Genomic DNA, 16,890 nt, shown 5'->3' on the forward strand with positions numbered 1-16,890 from the left:
AATTTGGAGCAAAAAGAAAGAATTGGGAAAAATACATAACTTTTGCGTTTTTCAAAACATATTACTCACTTTATATAAATAAATAAAATTGATATAAAAAAGAAAGGAAGCTGCTTCTATGAATTATGATGTGCAAGTTTTTGTGCCAAAGGTGTGTTTTATCTCCCGTGGGGAATATACCTATGGGTTGGATTGCTGGGTCATTTGGTAAGTATATGATTAACCTTTTGAAGAATGACAGAACTATTTATCAAAGAGATTACACAATTTTTATTCCCTACCAGCAATGCACGAGGATTCTATTTTTCCACATTATTGCCAGCACCTGTTATTGTCTTTTTACTGTATCTACCATACAGTGTTAAGGAGTGGTATCTCATTCTGGCTTTTATTTGCTGTTCTCTCATAGTTAATGATCTTGAAACTTATGGGTTATTTGTGTTTCTTATTTCATTATTTTTCAAATATTTATTTATTTTAAAAGTAGAGCAATAGAGAAGGATTGGGGAGAGAGAGAGGGAGAGAGAGATCTTCCACCTACTGTTTCACTTCTCAAACGGCCACAACATCCAGGTCATGGCCAGGCTGAAATCTGGGACCAGGAGATTCCTCCAGCTTCCTATGCGAGTTCAGAGCCTGAGGACTTGGCCTAATCTTCTGTTCCTTTCCTAGGTATGTTAGCAAAGAGTTACATTGGAAGTGGAGCACCTGGGACTTGAACCGGTGCCCATACAAGATGCTGCTTTACAGACGCCATCTTTATGCACTATGCCTGTTCCTCAACTTCCTTTCTTTGTTACTACACAATTGACCCAGCACTAAGTGTTAACAAGACTATAATTTTCCTTCTCTGAATGTCTTTGGTTCTCTTGTCAAAGTAATTTTACTTTTCCCCCTAAGTAAATCTACTTTATTTATTTATTTACTTATTTATTTATTGCTTATATGTTAGTCCACTAGCTGTGCTTTGACCCTGATTAAAAATGTACATTCCCATATAATTAGTGAAAACTTGTGACAATGAAACCAATTCTGGAAATAAGTTAAACTCAATATCTTCCAGGACAAGCAATTACAACAAGTCTTTGGCTTTTGAGAAGAACACGTTTGTGTAAAACTCATTCTAAAGTTTCTTTATGTAGAATGGATTTCCTGTGGTCTTACCAGTGAATTATGCTAAAATTGTTTTATACAACCAATTCCTTAGTTAGCTGTTTGAACTGGCTTTCGGTAGTGCTTTGAGTATTTTTACTAGTATTTATTTTCATTTTTAGGAGAATCACATTCTCAGAGTAGACATTACCCAATATTTTTCATAGTTCTACAGTTAGAGCAAATTTTTAATGCATCCCTGAAACAAAAGATTCTTTTACTATGTATCAGATTTTAAAATCAAGACATAAGAGCTGAAAGATATGTGGGCTCACATAATGTAAACCTTTGATTTTTCAAGGACAGAATAGTGAAGTCCTCAAAGGTAAGGTTGTTTATCTGGAAGATGTTCACGCATTAGTAACCTCATAATGAGGAAAGGTGGTAGGGGACTACAGCCAAAAACTTGACAAAGTTGTATAATGGAAAGAAATTTAAAATTTGGAGTAACTACTGAGGTACAATACATATTTGAAGAAACTGTATTCTTAAGTAAACAATTGGTTGCTTCGTCAGTACAAAAGAATAGATTGCCCTAACAGCACTCCTAATTATATACTAGCTAAGCCAAGAGAAACGAGGCAGCAGGTTTGAGATGAAAACTGTCAGTCAAAGGTGCCTTAGAATAATAGCTAAATTTTAAGTAAAGGTCTTATGGCAGTGGGAAATGGAGAAGAGCAGATAAGTGCCATGAGTGTTTGAGACAGGTAGAGAATCTTAAAGTTAAGAGGGTCAAAATTAAATCATTAATACAATAGGATAAATTATATTAAATCTCAAATACATGCTGATATTTGGGGGAAGACGTGCCCATATTGATCACATTTTTCTTCAAAGGAAACCCAAAGTCCATCAATATGGCTTAGAATTCTTAGCAAGTGGGGCTGTTGACTCTAGATATTGCAAGCCTTTATTCAGTTTCTCACAACTGCAGTGTGTCAATGCAAAGCATTATTATCTCTTCTTTTTTATTACACTTACTTTCTGATGGATTGAGGTATAGCAGTGCAAATTAGCAGACAGGGTGAGCATAACGACCACGGAGCTGCCACAGGGACACCCAAAGGCACTGCAAGAAAAGGCTGAAATGCGGGTTTGCATGTAAACCTCTCTCAGTTGTCATGGTGTGAGTCATGTGATGCATTTGAGGTACTTCAGCATTGAACTTCGCAGACATTTTTTTGCGTATTTTTAAATAACTGACACATCATTAATTTCCTACTTTATTTTGAACTGTATTTTTTCTTTTGTCATTATGAGTCTTGCAGAAGGCAGCCGAGTCAAACTGCTAGCCATGAGCAAAACAATTTCTATAGAGAGGTGAGGAAGTGTTTAAACAAGAAGGTTGAGTCATCCATCCTTAGAGGATATTCAAGAATAAAGTGAGAAAGAAAGATCTCTTCAGCATGAATGTTTTATGGGGTTCTAGAATATAGTTCCCAATGGTTGTGTAATACCAAAAACAAAAACATCCAGAGTATCCCATTAGGCCAAGACTCTTGCCACTGGAATTTATGGCTATTTGTGTTAGGGTTAGGGACCATGAAAAGAGAGATTGTATGTAACAGAGCTGTCAGATTGTATTGCTTGCCAACAGTACTTCTCTTGTTCTCTCTGGGAGTTCTTGACTGCATGCTAGCTCTGTTCCCCCTGTCAAGGCTCAGTATCTTATTCACATTAATTCACTACAAGATATATTTTTGTTATAGTCCATTTCATTTTCCTTCTTCCTTTTAAAATCCTCACAAGTCAAACTTCTCCTGTTCACCACAACTTACTCAGCCAGAGCCAAAAGTGGAAATTAAGCTGTGTCCTCATGGCCTGCCAATTAATGTTGCTTAGTTGCAATACAATACAAATTGAGAAGAACTATTGTTCTGAAAATAGACCTCCTTTAATCTATGGCAAAAATGAAAGTCAAATGGGTTTTTCAGAGTGAAACTAGCATGTTTCTTCATAAGGTTGCGAGGCACACATTTCCTCCCTTTAAACCTTGAATTTACTTGGTAAGAAGCTGTTTTGAACCCTAGACTCCACATCATAAAAGAAGCCGTGTGGGTGAAGAATGGGGAATGCTGTCGCTATGCCAACAAAAAGGTGCTGCAAGAAGGCAACCTGGCCAAGTTTCTTTATTTATGCTAATAACATTGTGAAATATCCCACATTAGATAAAGAATAATTTCTGAAAAGCACAGGTCAGCTTGACAGTGAGCCAGATGGTGTCAAGTTTCTCCATTAGAAACTATGTTAAAGCTTTGCTGCCATTATCATCAGGGCAAGGCATTATTCCAGGAGATCATATTTTCTGAGAGAGAAAAATGCACATATTTAACTGTGAGCAGTGGTGAATCTATTTGCAGAATGGAGATGACCAGAGGAAAATGCCTATGCGGTCAGTGTCTTGAATCTCCCTTGCAATCCTGTGAATGAGTTTCAGACTGTGACTCATTCCCTGGGGAGGGCACGCCTAAATCAGCTGGGGCACACAAAAGTGCTGTGGGACAGGGGTCTGTTTTTCCCAGCTTGCACCTCTCTGTTGCCCAGGTGCCGTATCTTCTCAGAGCACCTTAGACTTTGCATTGCTGCCCAGGGCTGGCGTGATAGATGTGATGCGTGTAGGAGTCCCGGGGTTCACCTCTGAAAGCCCTTATCAGTTCTCACAAGGACTGTAGTACACACATCCAGACGTCTAAGAAATAACTGTGTCACAAGCTTTGTGGGTAAAGGTATGGGGAGAATCAATAGGAGGAGAAATAAAAAGTGTTCATAAAAATTTAGGGTAGCTTCATGAATTTCCCTTTCCTTCCTTCCTCCCTTCTTTTCTCTTTCCTTCCTTCTTCCACCTCTTATTCCCTTCCTCCCTCCCTCCTTTCTTTCTCCTTTTTGGTCATGTTTTTGACCTGCTTTATTTTTTCATGAACCCGTTCGTCCATCTATTTGCATATTTACTACCACTCCCACAACAGAAATGTTCCACTTCATTTGCATAACTTTCTCCCCCAACAGCAAATTTATTTGCAATAAAATAAGATGCAATATTAAAAGATGAATTTAAGAATACAAAATAGACAAATCTATTTTTTTCTCTAATGCTAAAATTGTCTGTTCAAAATAAGCACATCAGACTATAATCCGTAACACTTTCGCTAGGCTATTTTGTGAAAGAATATAAAATTTAGTGTGATAAAAACCATTTTGCCTTTTAGAGTATAATGTTATTTTAGAAAGAAATGGCCTATTATAAACTAAACACTATAACAGATCAATGACATCCCTTTAACCCACTTTACTGCTATAAAGAACATTAATTCTCTAAGGGTTACACATGATTAATCGATATTATGACCCAGAAACATTAAGGAGTTATTCACTTAAGTAAGCAACAATTCATTGTATTTATCTAAACTCCTAAAACCAGAGACTCCCTCTATCCCCCGCAAGAGGGAAAATGATGACCCTCCATAAATTCTGCATATCTTCCATTTTACTTATCTCTTCAAATAAATGTATTATAAATGTGAACGCTATTTACTCCCTCATCTGATGGTATGCTAAGGGTTCCAGTTCCCTTCTGTTTTACATCCTACCCACTTCTTCCCGCTTTTGGATTTTCATCTTTCGTCTTTCAGAAATACCAAGATCTAAAAGTGTCAAAGCTGAGTGGGGAGGAAATCGTTCCTCCTTAGCCCAGAGGAGAGTGTTATCAGCTTTGTACTGGCTCCTGGGCTAGGTAGTCTCGTAGTTGCTGTTTTCACTAGACATTTCAGAATTTGCTCCACTGCTCGGATTACAGATTCATGTCCTCGCATGCTAGGACATAGTTCAATACTTATTCAGTCAGTCATTTACTTTCACGGCACTGGAAAATGGTTACTGAAGTAGTGGTTAATAATAAACAATGCCAACTTAAGTGTCCAGAGATTTGTCTACGAAGCTACATCCTAGGGTAGATTATCTTATCCCATAATTGTTTTATTTTTTTTAAATTGATATAGTGAATCAGCGGGGAACTAGAAATTTCACTGTGTATATTATTTATATTTTTGCTTTCATGAGGATTCATATTTTTAAAGCATTAGAGAGGTGAGAATGAAGAAACTGACAGAATTAAGAAGTACCAAGATAGATGTTAGATGGAAGAAAAAAAACATAATCTCCGTTTTAGCAGTATGAAAGAATGGCTTGCAGCTCAGTTCATATATGGCACCCAGAGTATCCCCTTCAAAATACATGCCTCAAAGTAATGGAACTTAGGAAGACAAGCAAAACACACACACACACACACACACACACACATACAGATGTAACGAGAGATAAAGGGGGGGCACTGTGGTGAATTTCAGAAACAGGGCTGTTTAAAGCTGAAAATCAAGTGAAATGCAGACTTTTAGTGTAGCACGTAAGTCTGTTGGCAATGTCCTCACCTCCTACGGGAGTGCTTGGGTTCAGCTCATTGTTTCACTTTAAGGCTTCAGCTTTCTGCTCAAATATATCCTGGGACAGATCAGGTACTTGGGATCCTGACACCCACATGAAAGACCTGGACTGAGTTCCACAATTCTCATGCCACATGACTCAGCCCAAGTTGTTGCAGGTTATCTGAGCCAGTAAATGTTAGATTCCTGCCCCCTCATTTTTTAAAATAACTCTTTGAAAATGTAGTCATTTAAAAAACAAGTAACTGAAAAAACTGTCTTATGTTCTTTGACCAAAAGTTTCAGTTTCTCATTTATGTTGATCTGCCTAAGTTGGCATGCACTTTGAACTTTAAAAATAAAAATAGCAACACACAGCTGAAGCAAATGCACTTTTTTCAAAGAAAATGCACTCACACAGCTGGCTGTTTTCACCAACAGCAAAAGTATTTTGGCTAATGATGTTTTTTTTTTTCTTTCTTAAAAAATTTTTTTTAAAAAATATTTGTTTGAAAGGCAAAGTTAGAGAGAGGGAAATGCAGAGAGAAATAGAGATCTTCCACCTGCTGGTTCAGTCTCCAAATGGCCTTAACAGTTGGGAGTGGGCCAAGTAGAAGCCAGGAGCCAGGAGCCACAAGTTTCTTCTGGCTCTCCCTTGTGGGTACAAGGCCAAGCCCTGGGGCCAAGTTCCACAGCTTTCTCAGGCACATTGGCTGAGACAGCATAAACAGAACAGGCACTCTGAAAGTAGAACAGCTGGAACCTGAATGGGTTCCTACCAAACTGGCATCTATATGTGATGTTGGAACTGCAAGCCTGCAGCTCAACCTGCGTGCCAGCCCTAGCTGCTTTTTCTTTAACCTCTGTTAAAAAGGTGCACGGGGGCCAATGTTGTAGTATGGTGGGTAGAGCTGCTGTCCATAAGCAGACATCCCAGTGAATGATCTGGGGAAAGCTGAGGAGGATGCTCCAAGTGTTGTATCCCTGCCATCCAGAGACCTGGATGACGCTTCAGCATGGCTCAGTCTTGGCTATTAAGGCCATCTAGGGAATAAGGATGGAAGAGCATTCTCCTTTCTCTCTCTCTCTCTCAAATAAATAAACACATAAATAAATAAATAAATAAATAAATAAATAAATAAATAAATAAATAAATGTTTTTAAAGTGTGAACTGAATGTATACATTTTCTCATTGAGCATATTTCACATTGACAAGCTATATCTTTTTCCAAGCCTAAATATAAATTCTTCACTTGTCCACGATTCCATTTTCCAAAATTTCCACTACCCTGACCAATTACAACATGAAAATATGAAGTGGAAAATCCTAGAAATAATTCCTTAGTCTTAAATTGTGTGCCATTTTAAATGGTGAGATGAAATCTTAAATGAGAGTCCTCCAGCCAGCCTGCAACAGGTTATGTTGATTACCAGATTGATTGCTATCATTGCAACATCTATGTTCAAGCAACTCTTATTTTATTTACTTAATAATGCCAAAGTGCAAAAGTGGTATACTGGTGAGTATATTACTTACACTATTATCATTGTTCTACTTTGTTTTGCTTTCTTGTTAAACTCTTAACTGTGCCTACTTTGTAAATTAAACCTTACCATAGGAATGTGTGTATATGTAAACACACACCAGGTTTGGTAGTATCCAGTTTTAGGCAAATACTAGTGATTATGTATGCTACAAAAATAAGGAAAACTATTGTAATCAACTGACAGACTGCTCTTGAAAATCATACTGCACAAGTCACAAGCCTAACTGGTCCCCATTTATTTCCATCCAGAGGTGAAGATGAGAGAAGCTATTCACTGAGCATTGACTTGTACCAGAACTAGGGACATGAAGGATGCAAGAGAAGGTAGTATCTTCTATACTTGAAGATTTAATGATCTATTTGAAGATTTAAGATTTACATCTATAATTAAAACAGTACATAAGGTAAGTCAGTTTACCAGTTACTGAGTCAATGATTCTTAAATGTTAGTATGCATAGGGCCCGGCGGCGTGGCCTAGTGGCTAAAGTCCTCTCCTTGAACGCACCGGGTTCTCATATGAGTGCCGATTCTAATCCCAGCGGCCCCACTTTCCATTCAGCTCCCTTCTTGTGGCCTGGGAAAGCAGTCGAGGACGGTCCAAAGCCGTGAGACCCTGCACCCGCGTGGGAGACCCAGAAGAAGCTCTTGGCTCCTGGCTTCAAATCTGCTCACTCCTGGCCGTTGTGTTCACCTGGAGAGCGAATCAACAGACAGAAGATCTTCCTCTCTGTCTCTCCTCCTCTCTGTATATTTGACTGTGCAATAAAAATAGATAAATCTTAAAAAAAAAAACCTTAATTCATGGCATATTTTAAATAGCCTATTTAAGTTTCAGTTTCCAACCTACAACATTTCAACAGAATACAATCATACCTCTGAATTCAGGGGTAACTGGTCCCAGGAATTCCTGTAGATGTTGAAATGTGCAGACATTTAAGCTTTTTATATGAAAGTTCTTCAAAATGTCATATAAAAATGGAATTAAGTTTACCTTAATACAAGGAAAAAATTGGCAATACATGTGTATTTTTTTCACAATTCACCTTTTCCATGAACTTTCTGAGAATTTTCTCCACTCATGGAGCTTGATGAAATGTGAAGACGTGGGCCACTGGTCCAGAGCACTGGTAGTACGCACATATGTGCTTTGTATCAAGTTTAAAGAATATGCGAAACGCTCAATGTAAACTCCTCTGCAATAGTAAGCAACAAGGAATAAATAAACAATATTTAATTTTTTGTGTTTATTAAAACATATTTTAAATGATATGCCCCTAATTGCACAATGGTCTGGTTCTGTTAGATAAAACTTTTCACAAACATATTAATAGAGATTTATGTGTCTTGTGCAAAGAGGTAAAATTTGAAAATATCGGCTAATTTGTCTCAGACATGGGTAAGGTTGGTGATGTGAAGTGCTTCAAAGGATGCCTGTGATTTCTTTCTTTTTTTTTTTTAAAGATTTATTTATTTTGTTACAAAGTCAGATATACACAGAGGAGGAGAGACAGAGAGGAAGATCTTCCGTTCTATGATTCACTCCCCAAGTGAGCCGCAAAGGGCCGGTGCGCGCCGAACCGAAGCCAGGACCAGGAACCTCTTCCCCCGGGTCTCCCACGCGGGTGCAGGGTCCCAAGGCTTTGGGCCGTCCTCGACTGCTTTCCCAGGCCACAAGCAGGGAGCTGGATGGGAAGTGGAGCTGCCGGGATTAGAACCGGCGCCCATATGGGATCCTGGTGCATTCAAGGCGAGGACTTTAGCCACTAGGCCATGCTGCCGGGGCCCACTGTGATTTCTTTCATTTTCCCAAAGTCTCTAAGAGCTTCATTCCCAGAGGACTTGCCCAGTTCTTCAGCTGGTACCAGTCATCTACACTGTGTGTGACTTATGGTCTCAGATCTTTTGTTTCTGTGACAATGGGGAAGAAACTGCTGAGAAACAGGAGGTTGGCCCGACATGAAGAGAGGGTGGAGCCATTTGTATTTTGGGGTCTCCATGGAAGCCTGAAGTGGCAGGATCCTTGGGCCATAACAAGAGGGACTTGGAGGACATCATCAGGAGAGAATCTGGTAGCCTGGGAGAGCAAGTGGGGTCGGGGATGGCGCCACCTTGAAATGTCAGTGCTTCCAGGCACAAATGTCCGGCTGAACTGCCCTGTGCTCTACACCCAGAGGCTTCATTTCTATAAACTGTCACATAAATGCCTTTTTAGTTTCTGGTTTTATCTCACCAAGTAAAATCCTCTAAGATGAGAAAGTGAGGTTCAAATGATCTCACCAGGGGGCCTAAGGAAATTGGAGGACAGAAATGACTTTCTCAGAAAGTAGTTTGAAAAGAAAAATTGCAATGAACTGTACAGTCTTAGAAAAAAAGTGACAACTGGCTTGTGAATGTCAGTTCTCTTAATGTGTTTTTTAACCCTTTTTATTAGTATTATCTATTATCACAGTACTCCTATTAAAGTTATAATGATTCTCATTTAAGAAATTCAAAACACAATATGGCTATTTGTTTTGAAAGCTCCTTTTTCTGTAATTGTTCTGATTCATATAAGTCATTATGATACATCTTTACAAATACAGGGTTTTTTTTTCCTTAGAAAAAGTGCTTTCCTGGTTACATTAATACAAATGAGTGTTGCTGAAAGAATTATTTTCCTTGGCAGGAAAAGAAAGCTAACTTGCATCAATATGAATTAGAAATAATATTTAGCTGCTAACTACAGATTACATAAGAGTGATATAAACTGACTATAAATTATAGGGGGGTTGGGGATCGATGTGCATGTGTAATAGGTTCCTAGGGGAGATTTTTTTAGATGATTCAGTATCAAGCAAATGAGGAACCAATCAGAGAGTTTCAAAATACACCCTCCATATCACAACCACAGCAGTTTCCAGTTGTGCTCACATACTTATGCGTACATACACACACACACCTGCTGAAGGGCCCTAATAACTCACCTCTGTGCAAACTCCCTAATGATTGCATAGTCAGTGTCAGCATGATAGTATCAACTCAAGCCAGCAAAGGTCTTAAAGAGCAAGGCTTACGTAAGACTGTACTGTTACTTTAGGTTTCCTTTCAGAAATGGCAATAGAGTCCATTTTGCTATTTGCTTCCAAACAGAGAAAATCTACCTCATTATATTATCTGAGTTCAAGAAATGTAAAAGACTACCTCATTATATTATCTGAGTTCAAGAAATATACATATGGGGATATATATCAAGACCCCCCAAAAAATCCACTCCTTCACACTGTCATATACTAAAATATTCTTACTGTTAGAGTTTCTGTTCAATTTTCACACTGAACATATCTTTGTCTAGAATGGATGTTAGGGGTGATCTGTGGAGACTTGGCCCAGCCTCTACCACAGTGGGATCAGTACTCCTTCTAGGAAGTCTGTAATTCAGGAAGTCTCTAAAGGTAGGAGGGGCATCTGCAAACTCAGCCAACTTCACCGTCTCGCATCTCCTCGACTTATCCAGTCTATAATCCACGTAATGAGAACAAGCAGACAAGAGCAATCCTAGTTTTTATAAACCACATGATTAAATAGGCTTTGATTTTCCACAACCATTCTTGAGCTTATCTCTCCACTTTCATTGTGATAGTAAAGCAATAAAAAAATCAGATTTAATTTTAACTAATGTTGGTCAATCTGGGGAAGTGAGTGAAGATAATGGGCTGGAAAATATTAATCTGGGTTGGTTATTTAACATCAGCCTTATTTTGAGAAGGACACGATCAAAGACACTGGCTCTGGACCATGAAACTCCTCAGTTACATTTGGCTGTACCGCCGGTTACTTCTCATAGTTTTAACTGTGCTGGGCTTACTGCCACTTCCTCTCGTCCTCCGCAACAAGGTGGGTGAACCAGTAGCCTGGGCTGGTGGATTTCACGATTTATTCTGAATGCCCTGTATTTCTGCACTTCAATAGCCTGGCTCAGAACTGACCTTGTGGTAATACTTGGTTTGAAGACAGGAGGGCTCTGTTGTCGCTTGCCTTTACTTGTTAGTGTTGGTTGAATCTCAGTATGATTAACTCAGCGGATCGATTAGAATATTCAATCAAAATTGCTCCCTGTTTCTCATTTGATGAGAAGAGGAGAAAAGAAGTGTCACTCTTGCAAATTACCAACCTCCACCGAGCTTCTGCAGGTGGCCCAGCCCCTTCCCCTGAAAATAGGCAGCAACATGACAGACTTGGGAAGCAGGCAGAGGAAGAGTAGGGAGTCTCAGGACTTAGAAAAGGCTAATTTACTCTCAGCTCTGTGGTTTGGTGTGGGTCACAGGACTTTCTGGAAATTCAGAATCTTTGTGGGATAATAAGACATCGAAAGAAAATGACTTTTCTTGGATAACCAAAAAATGTAATTACTCATTGTATCATGTGCTGATAATTTTAGATATTTTTTTCATTTTGATATATTTCAGGACATTTTTCCATTTGCCTTTAAGAGCAGTCAGGCTCACAGGTCCAAAATAATAAAGTCCATGCAGTTTTAATCCCTTGGTAAAGTGACTGGAGTCAGCAAACACTTGATGAGCACTTTCTCCGCATCAGGCACAAGGGTCAGTGTGTAGCCAAAGGACAGGCCTTGGAGCCAGGCTTTCCCCTGCAGGGTCTAGATCTGCACCCACAAACTTCATGACCTGAGCAGATGGCTCACCACTCTGTCCTTCTATTTTCTTCCACAGAAGATGGGGTGACGAGGGGGCTTGCGGAGAGGACTTGGTGGATCAGCACACAAGGACTTGCAGGGAGCAGTGCTTGGCATGTAGACAATGGGGCAGTAAGGGTTTTCACGGGAATGCTGAGTCCACAGCTGGGCAGATTCCATTGTTCCATGTGTCAAATCCCTTCTCACAGTGGAAGAAGACCTTAGGGATGCTCTCAAAAACATGTTAGTCAAGATTATGTTACCCTGGATACAAACTGACATTAACCACAAGACGGTGGGCTCCAGCCTTGTTAGGCGTCTTTGCCTATGCTATGGGAGTGTGAAGGAAATTGATAGTCGACCATGTAAAGTCCTTTTGAATGACGTCCAGGTCTCCTCCACATGTAAAGTTGCTAGAGAACATTAGTGGGTTGTCTCCTGCCAGGTGCAACCGTCCACCGAGAGCATGGCAGACTGATCGGCTTCCCCACACTGCGTGGCAGGGCAGGAGTAAGTCTTCACCCCTTAGAGTTCAACACTGTGCAGGATTTCTAAGGAGAACAGCAGGCACACTCAGTGCTCAGGGCTTCCTTAAGTTTTATTTATTTATTTTTTAATTCTGTGTGGTTAATCCTCCTCTGCCCACCCTGCCATGCTCACCTCAGCTACTTCTGAGGACTCATGTGTATGTCTTGAATCTGCACCAAGTGAGATGTTTAAACCATAGAAACAAGTTCTCTTTGGAATTTCAGCCTAATCTGTTTTCAGGACTTACTATTTTTCCAGCTCCCAAGATCCAGAGAACATTATGGCTCATTCCTAAATGCCCATGTTTTGAAATATCTAGTCTTATCATAGATTTTTTTTATCATTATCATCTTACCTTTTTAGCTCTTTATTTTATACATTCATTTTGACACTTTATTGTATATTTTATTAAATACAGTTATATGGGCTCAGGGATTTCTCCTCCTCTTCCTCCCGACTGATTTCCCCTAAATTATTATTATAGCATAGTTCTTAAAAAACAGTCACAAAGAATGCAGTCACAAGACCATCATTTTGCTAAGACAATTAGATCATGATTATAAACCATCTATGCCATTCCTTCAACATTTAAATCATGCTGCTTTGATTGCGCTCCATAATTTTCTAAGAAAATGAACATATAAAATTTTTGAAAAAGAAAACAAACAAATAAATAAAAGGCAATTATTATAGCTACGAATTGCAACCATTTTTTTTTCCAAAATACTGTAACAAAAGTATATTAGGCCAATGCAAAACCAGTAGCTTGGCAACAAATTGCTTATGATGAACTGCATTGCCTTCTCTTTTATTCTAATCAGCTCACTTGTCAAAACTCAGTTAATGTTAATAGGAGAGGTTTTTCATACTTAAATAATGATACATTTTTTGTCCACTTCAAATACATGTTTGACCATTCAGTCCACTGATAATTAAAAAAAAGGATTAATCCAACTGCTGCTGATAATGAAAGCAATACACACATTTTTTTCCCGCAGAATATGGGCCATTGGATGGTGTCACGTTTAATCAGAGGCTTATTTTGACATTGTTACCAATCTACTTACTGTTAACTTTCTAGGTGCCCCAACTGGAGAGATCTGTGTTTCTAAAGGCACACTAAACCAGTAGCCTTCTTGTTCCTGTTTCCTTTAACTTATAGAATACTGCTGTCCTTCCCTCATTTGCAATTGTAAAAGCTGCAGGTCATTTTGGATTCTTCAGAAATCCGTAGACCCCTAAACTCAGGCTATACTGCGTTCTCAGTCTATACCCTTCTCAACCTCCTTCATTCTCACCACCTCCCACTCTCCATTCCTACTGGCATTGCTTATTCAGCCTGGCAATTTTCACACACTTTTTCTGAGTTTCCTGCAAGAGCTTGATTTTTAAAGGCCAAACTGGTCCTATTGTGCTCCAATTTTTAAAAAAAAATCTTAAAAAAAAAAACCCACTTTTTGATGGTTCCCTTTTGTCCACAGGAGGGCAAGTATCTAATCAAATATGAGTAGGTTCATAGATTCTTAATATTTGGGCATCTATTTGTCCTAACCACTACCTCCGAAAGCCCCAAGATCTACAAAGTTACTTCAAGAAGTTACTTCATGCAGGTGGCAAGTGTTTAGCTAATGATAAGACCCCTGCATCCCACTTTGGAGCACCTGGATGTGACATGGAGGTTCCTGTCAATGCAGACAGTGCAGACACTGGGGAAAAGAAGGTGTAAGTTTGTGGTAATGGTTCAAGTAACTGGGTTCCTGGGTTCCTGGGTTCCAACTCAGGCTGGAGACTCGGATTGGTCTCCCAGCAGTCAGTGCCTAGAACCAAGTTCTGCGTCTGCTTCTAACCGAGTTTCCTGCTAACCCATAGGCTAACAGGCAGTGCTTAAGTTCTTGCCACTTGCATAAGAGACCCGGATGGAGTTACTGGCTCCTGGTTTCATCCTGACCCAGTCCTGACTGTGTGGCCATTTGGGAAGAGAACAAGCAGATAATTCTCTTTGCCCCAGTTGCTATGCTTTTCAAGTAAATAAAAGTTTTAAAATATGATAGGTATTTTTGGTGTAAAAAAATTTGAAATCCATGCGTGGACTTTCTATCTTTAAGCTTTTCAATGAACTTCTTGAAAATCCCATCTATGGGTGGATTTCAAAAAATATCAGAACAAACTCTTTCACTTTCCATGAACTTTTCAAAACACTCTTGTACAAACCTGCGCAACACCGAAATCCTTAAATAAAAGTGATTCTTTGATAGTGCTCACTTTGCCTTATCCTGTGGCTCCTGAATTTGCAATTAAAAAACACGCATTCATATGAGATTGCTCTCATCCTGGATTGCAGAGTAATTCAGAAGGCTTTTTAAAAAAAATTTTGTGCAGTGCACAAGCTTTGAGTTTGGGGTTTCTAGTGTACACCAAGATGATAATATCAATGAACTGTATATTTCTGTCTTATTTTTTAAAAAGATTTGTTTATTTTATTTTATTGGAAAGGCACACACACACACAGAGAAGGAGATATTAAAGGAAAGATCTTCCACCTGCAGATTCACTCCCCAAGTGGCCACAATGACCAGAGCTAAGCTGATCTGAGCCAGGAGCCAGGAACCTCCTCTGGTCTCCCACATGTGCCTAGGGTCCTAAGGCTTGGGAGTATCCTTGACTGCTTTCCCAGACTGCAAGCAGGGAGCAGGATGGGAAGTGGAGCAGCTGGGACATGACCTGGCACCCAAGTGGGATTTCAGTGGATGCAAGGTAAGGACTTTAGCGACTAGGCTATCACACTGGGCCCTCTTATTTTTTTTTTTTATAAAAAAATCCATTTTATTTCTTGAAACTTAAAAGTGACAAAGAGGAGACAGAGAGATCCAGAGAAAAAGACATCTTCCATACTGTATTTTACTCCCTGGCCTGACAAAAGCTGGCAACCCAGATCTCCCAAGTGGATGACAGGATTCCAAGTATTGGGTCATCTTTGCTATTTTCCTAGGTGCCTTTGTAGGGAACTAGATCAGAAGCAGGACAGCTAGGCCCTGAACCAGGAGTGCAATAGGGGATGCCAGGTTCCCTAGTGGCTTACCTCACTGCAACTCAATACTTGTCTGTCTTAAAAATTTGCAGAAGACAGGATTTGAGAAAATCTTAAGTTTCTGGGGAGATGTAAATATTTTTACCCTGATAGAACTTTACAGAGTTAATGCATGTATCAAAGCAACACACAGTACTCATAAATATGTACAACGTTTGCATGACTATTAAAATTTTTTAAAATTAATTAAAAACACCTCCAAACTTTGAGATTGGGAAGCTTTGATGTGGCATATTTAGCCTGTTCTGAATTACTAAACATATTCTGAAAAATTTCCTGAGTGAACATGCTGCCCCCTGACTCATTTTCTCCACTGAAAAGTGAGCAAAACTCTCTCCAAGGTTTCACTGTCTCATATTCACCTAAGAGGCTTTTCAAGTTAATTTCAAAGTTAGAGTTGGAGGGAGAGAGGAAGCGATGGAGAGAGACAATCTTCATCAGCTGATTCACTCCCCAGACTGCAATAGCTCAACAGCTGGGCTTGGGCCAGGAGTTCCCTCTGGGTCTCTCTGTGGGTTCAGGCCACGGACCAGGAGGGGAATGCCAGCCTTACCACTATATCAGGCCCCTAAGGTAATTTTTAAAAACACAACCTCCTGTCAAAACACAGGAGGCCACATGCAGCAGGGCTCACAGGTGATTTTGAAGTTATTAATTGATAGACTACACTTTGCACCCTAATAGATGGTCAGGTTGCAAAACTAGATCATCTCTAGGGCTTTTTTTCCCTTTGCTCAGTGTTGGAGGGAGGCGTGAAATCATACAAGTTGGCTATTGCTTAAGTATGGAGGTTGAGTGAAAAGATGGCAAACATTGCCTAGTAATTGGCACAGTGGTGCCACCATTGCCTATCCCTGCGAACTACCCTGTGTAAAAATCACCACAGCAACGAAAATGTCGGTTATCTTTCCTTTTCTTTGTAGTTGAGTTCCTTTTCCATTCCATAGTGCAAACTGAAAACATTTCAAGGCATCCTAAACTTTATAATGAATATGGATTGAGTCTGAGTAATTATTGCCACATAGGAACAGGTGTATCATGAACCTTGCAAAACTCTTTACAGGCTGTGTCAAGTAATAATAATGCTTTCCTTGTAGCACACAGCCTTAAAATGTATGATTTTTCTCCTTTCTTAATTGCTTTCCATTCTCTTTAGAAAATCATTTGCAGTGAATGAGGCCTGTGAGTGGTCTTGCTTTTCTCACACTGTGCTGGAAGGAAATCATACCCACATACGTATCAATTCATCAGCCAAATTACTCCCTAATATCAGTCCATGTGTCATTAAAAAGGGGAGAAAAGGAGTGGAAAAAGCTACATTTTAAAGCCAAATTTATATTTCAGCTTCATCTGGAGCAATAATTTGAAAAGAGAACCAAGGTGATTTTTAAACAGAATCAGCTACATTTCCCAATGTAATTTGACAGTAAGAACTTTGTGAGGGAGAAAAAGTAATTATCCAAATTACCTAGTCATAGCTTTATTT

General features: G+C 39.4%; 1 protein-coding gene across 1 annotated transcript in view; it reads left to right on the top strand.

Moving 5' to 3' along the window:
• The first annotated feature begins 10,834 nt into the window (after window positions 1–10,834).
• Window positions 10,835–16,890, top strand: part of SLC13A1 (solute carrier family 13 member 1) — a 61,366-nt gene continuing 55,310 nt past the window's right edge. Inside the window, exon 1 of the mRNA XM_058681407.1 lies at window positions 10,835–10,989. Within this exon, the coding sequence (XP_058537390.1) occupies window positions 10,891–10,989 (99 nt within the window). The 5' untranslated portion in view covers window positions 10,835–10,890. The remainder of the gene's footprint in view (window positions 10,990–16,890) is intronic.

The sequence above is a fragment of the Ochotona princeps genome, chromosome 25 (assembly GCF_030435755.1).
Source record: "Ochotona princeps isolate mOchPri1 chromosome 25, mOchPri1.hap1, whole genome shotgun sequence".
NCBI classification, from domain to species: Eukaryota; Metazoa; Chordata; class Mammalia; order Lagomorpha; family Ochotonidae; genus Ochotona; species Ochotona princeps.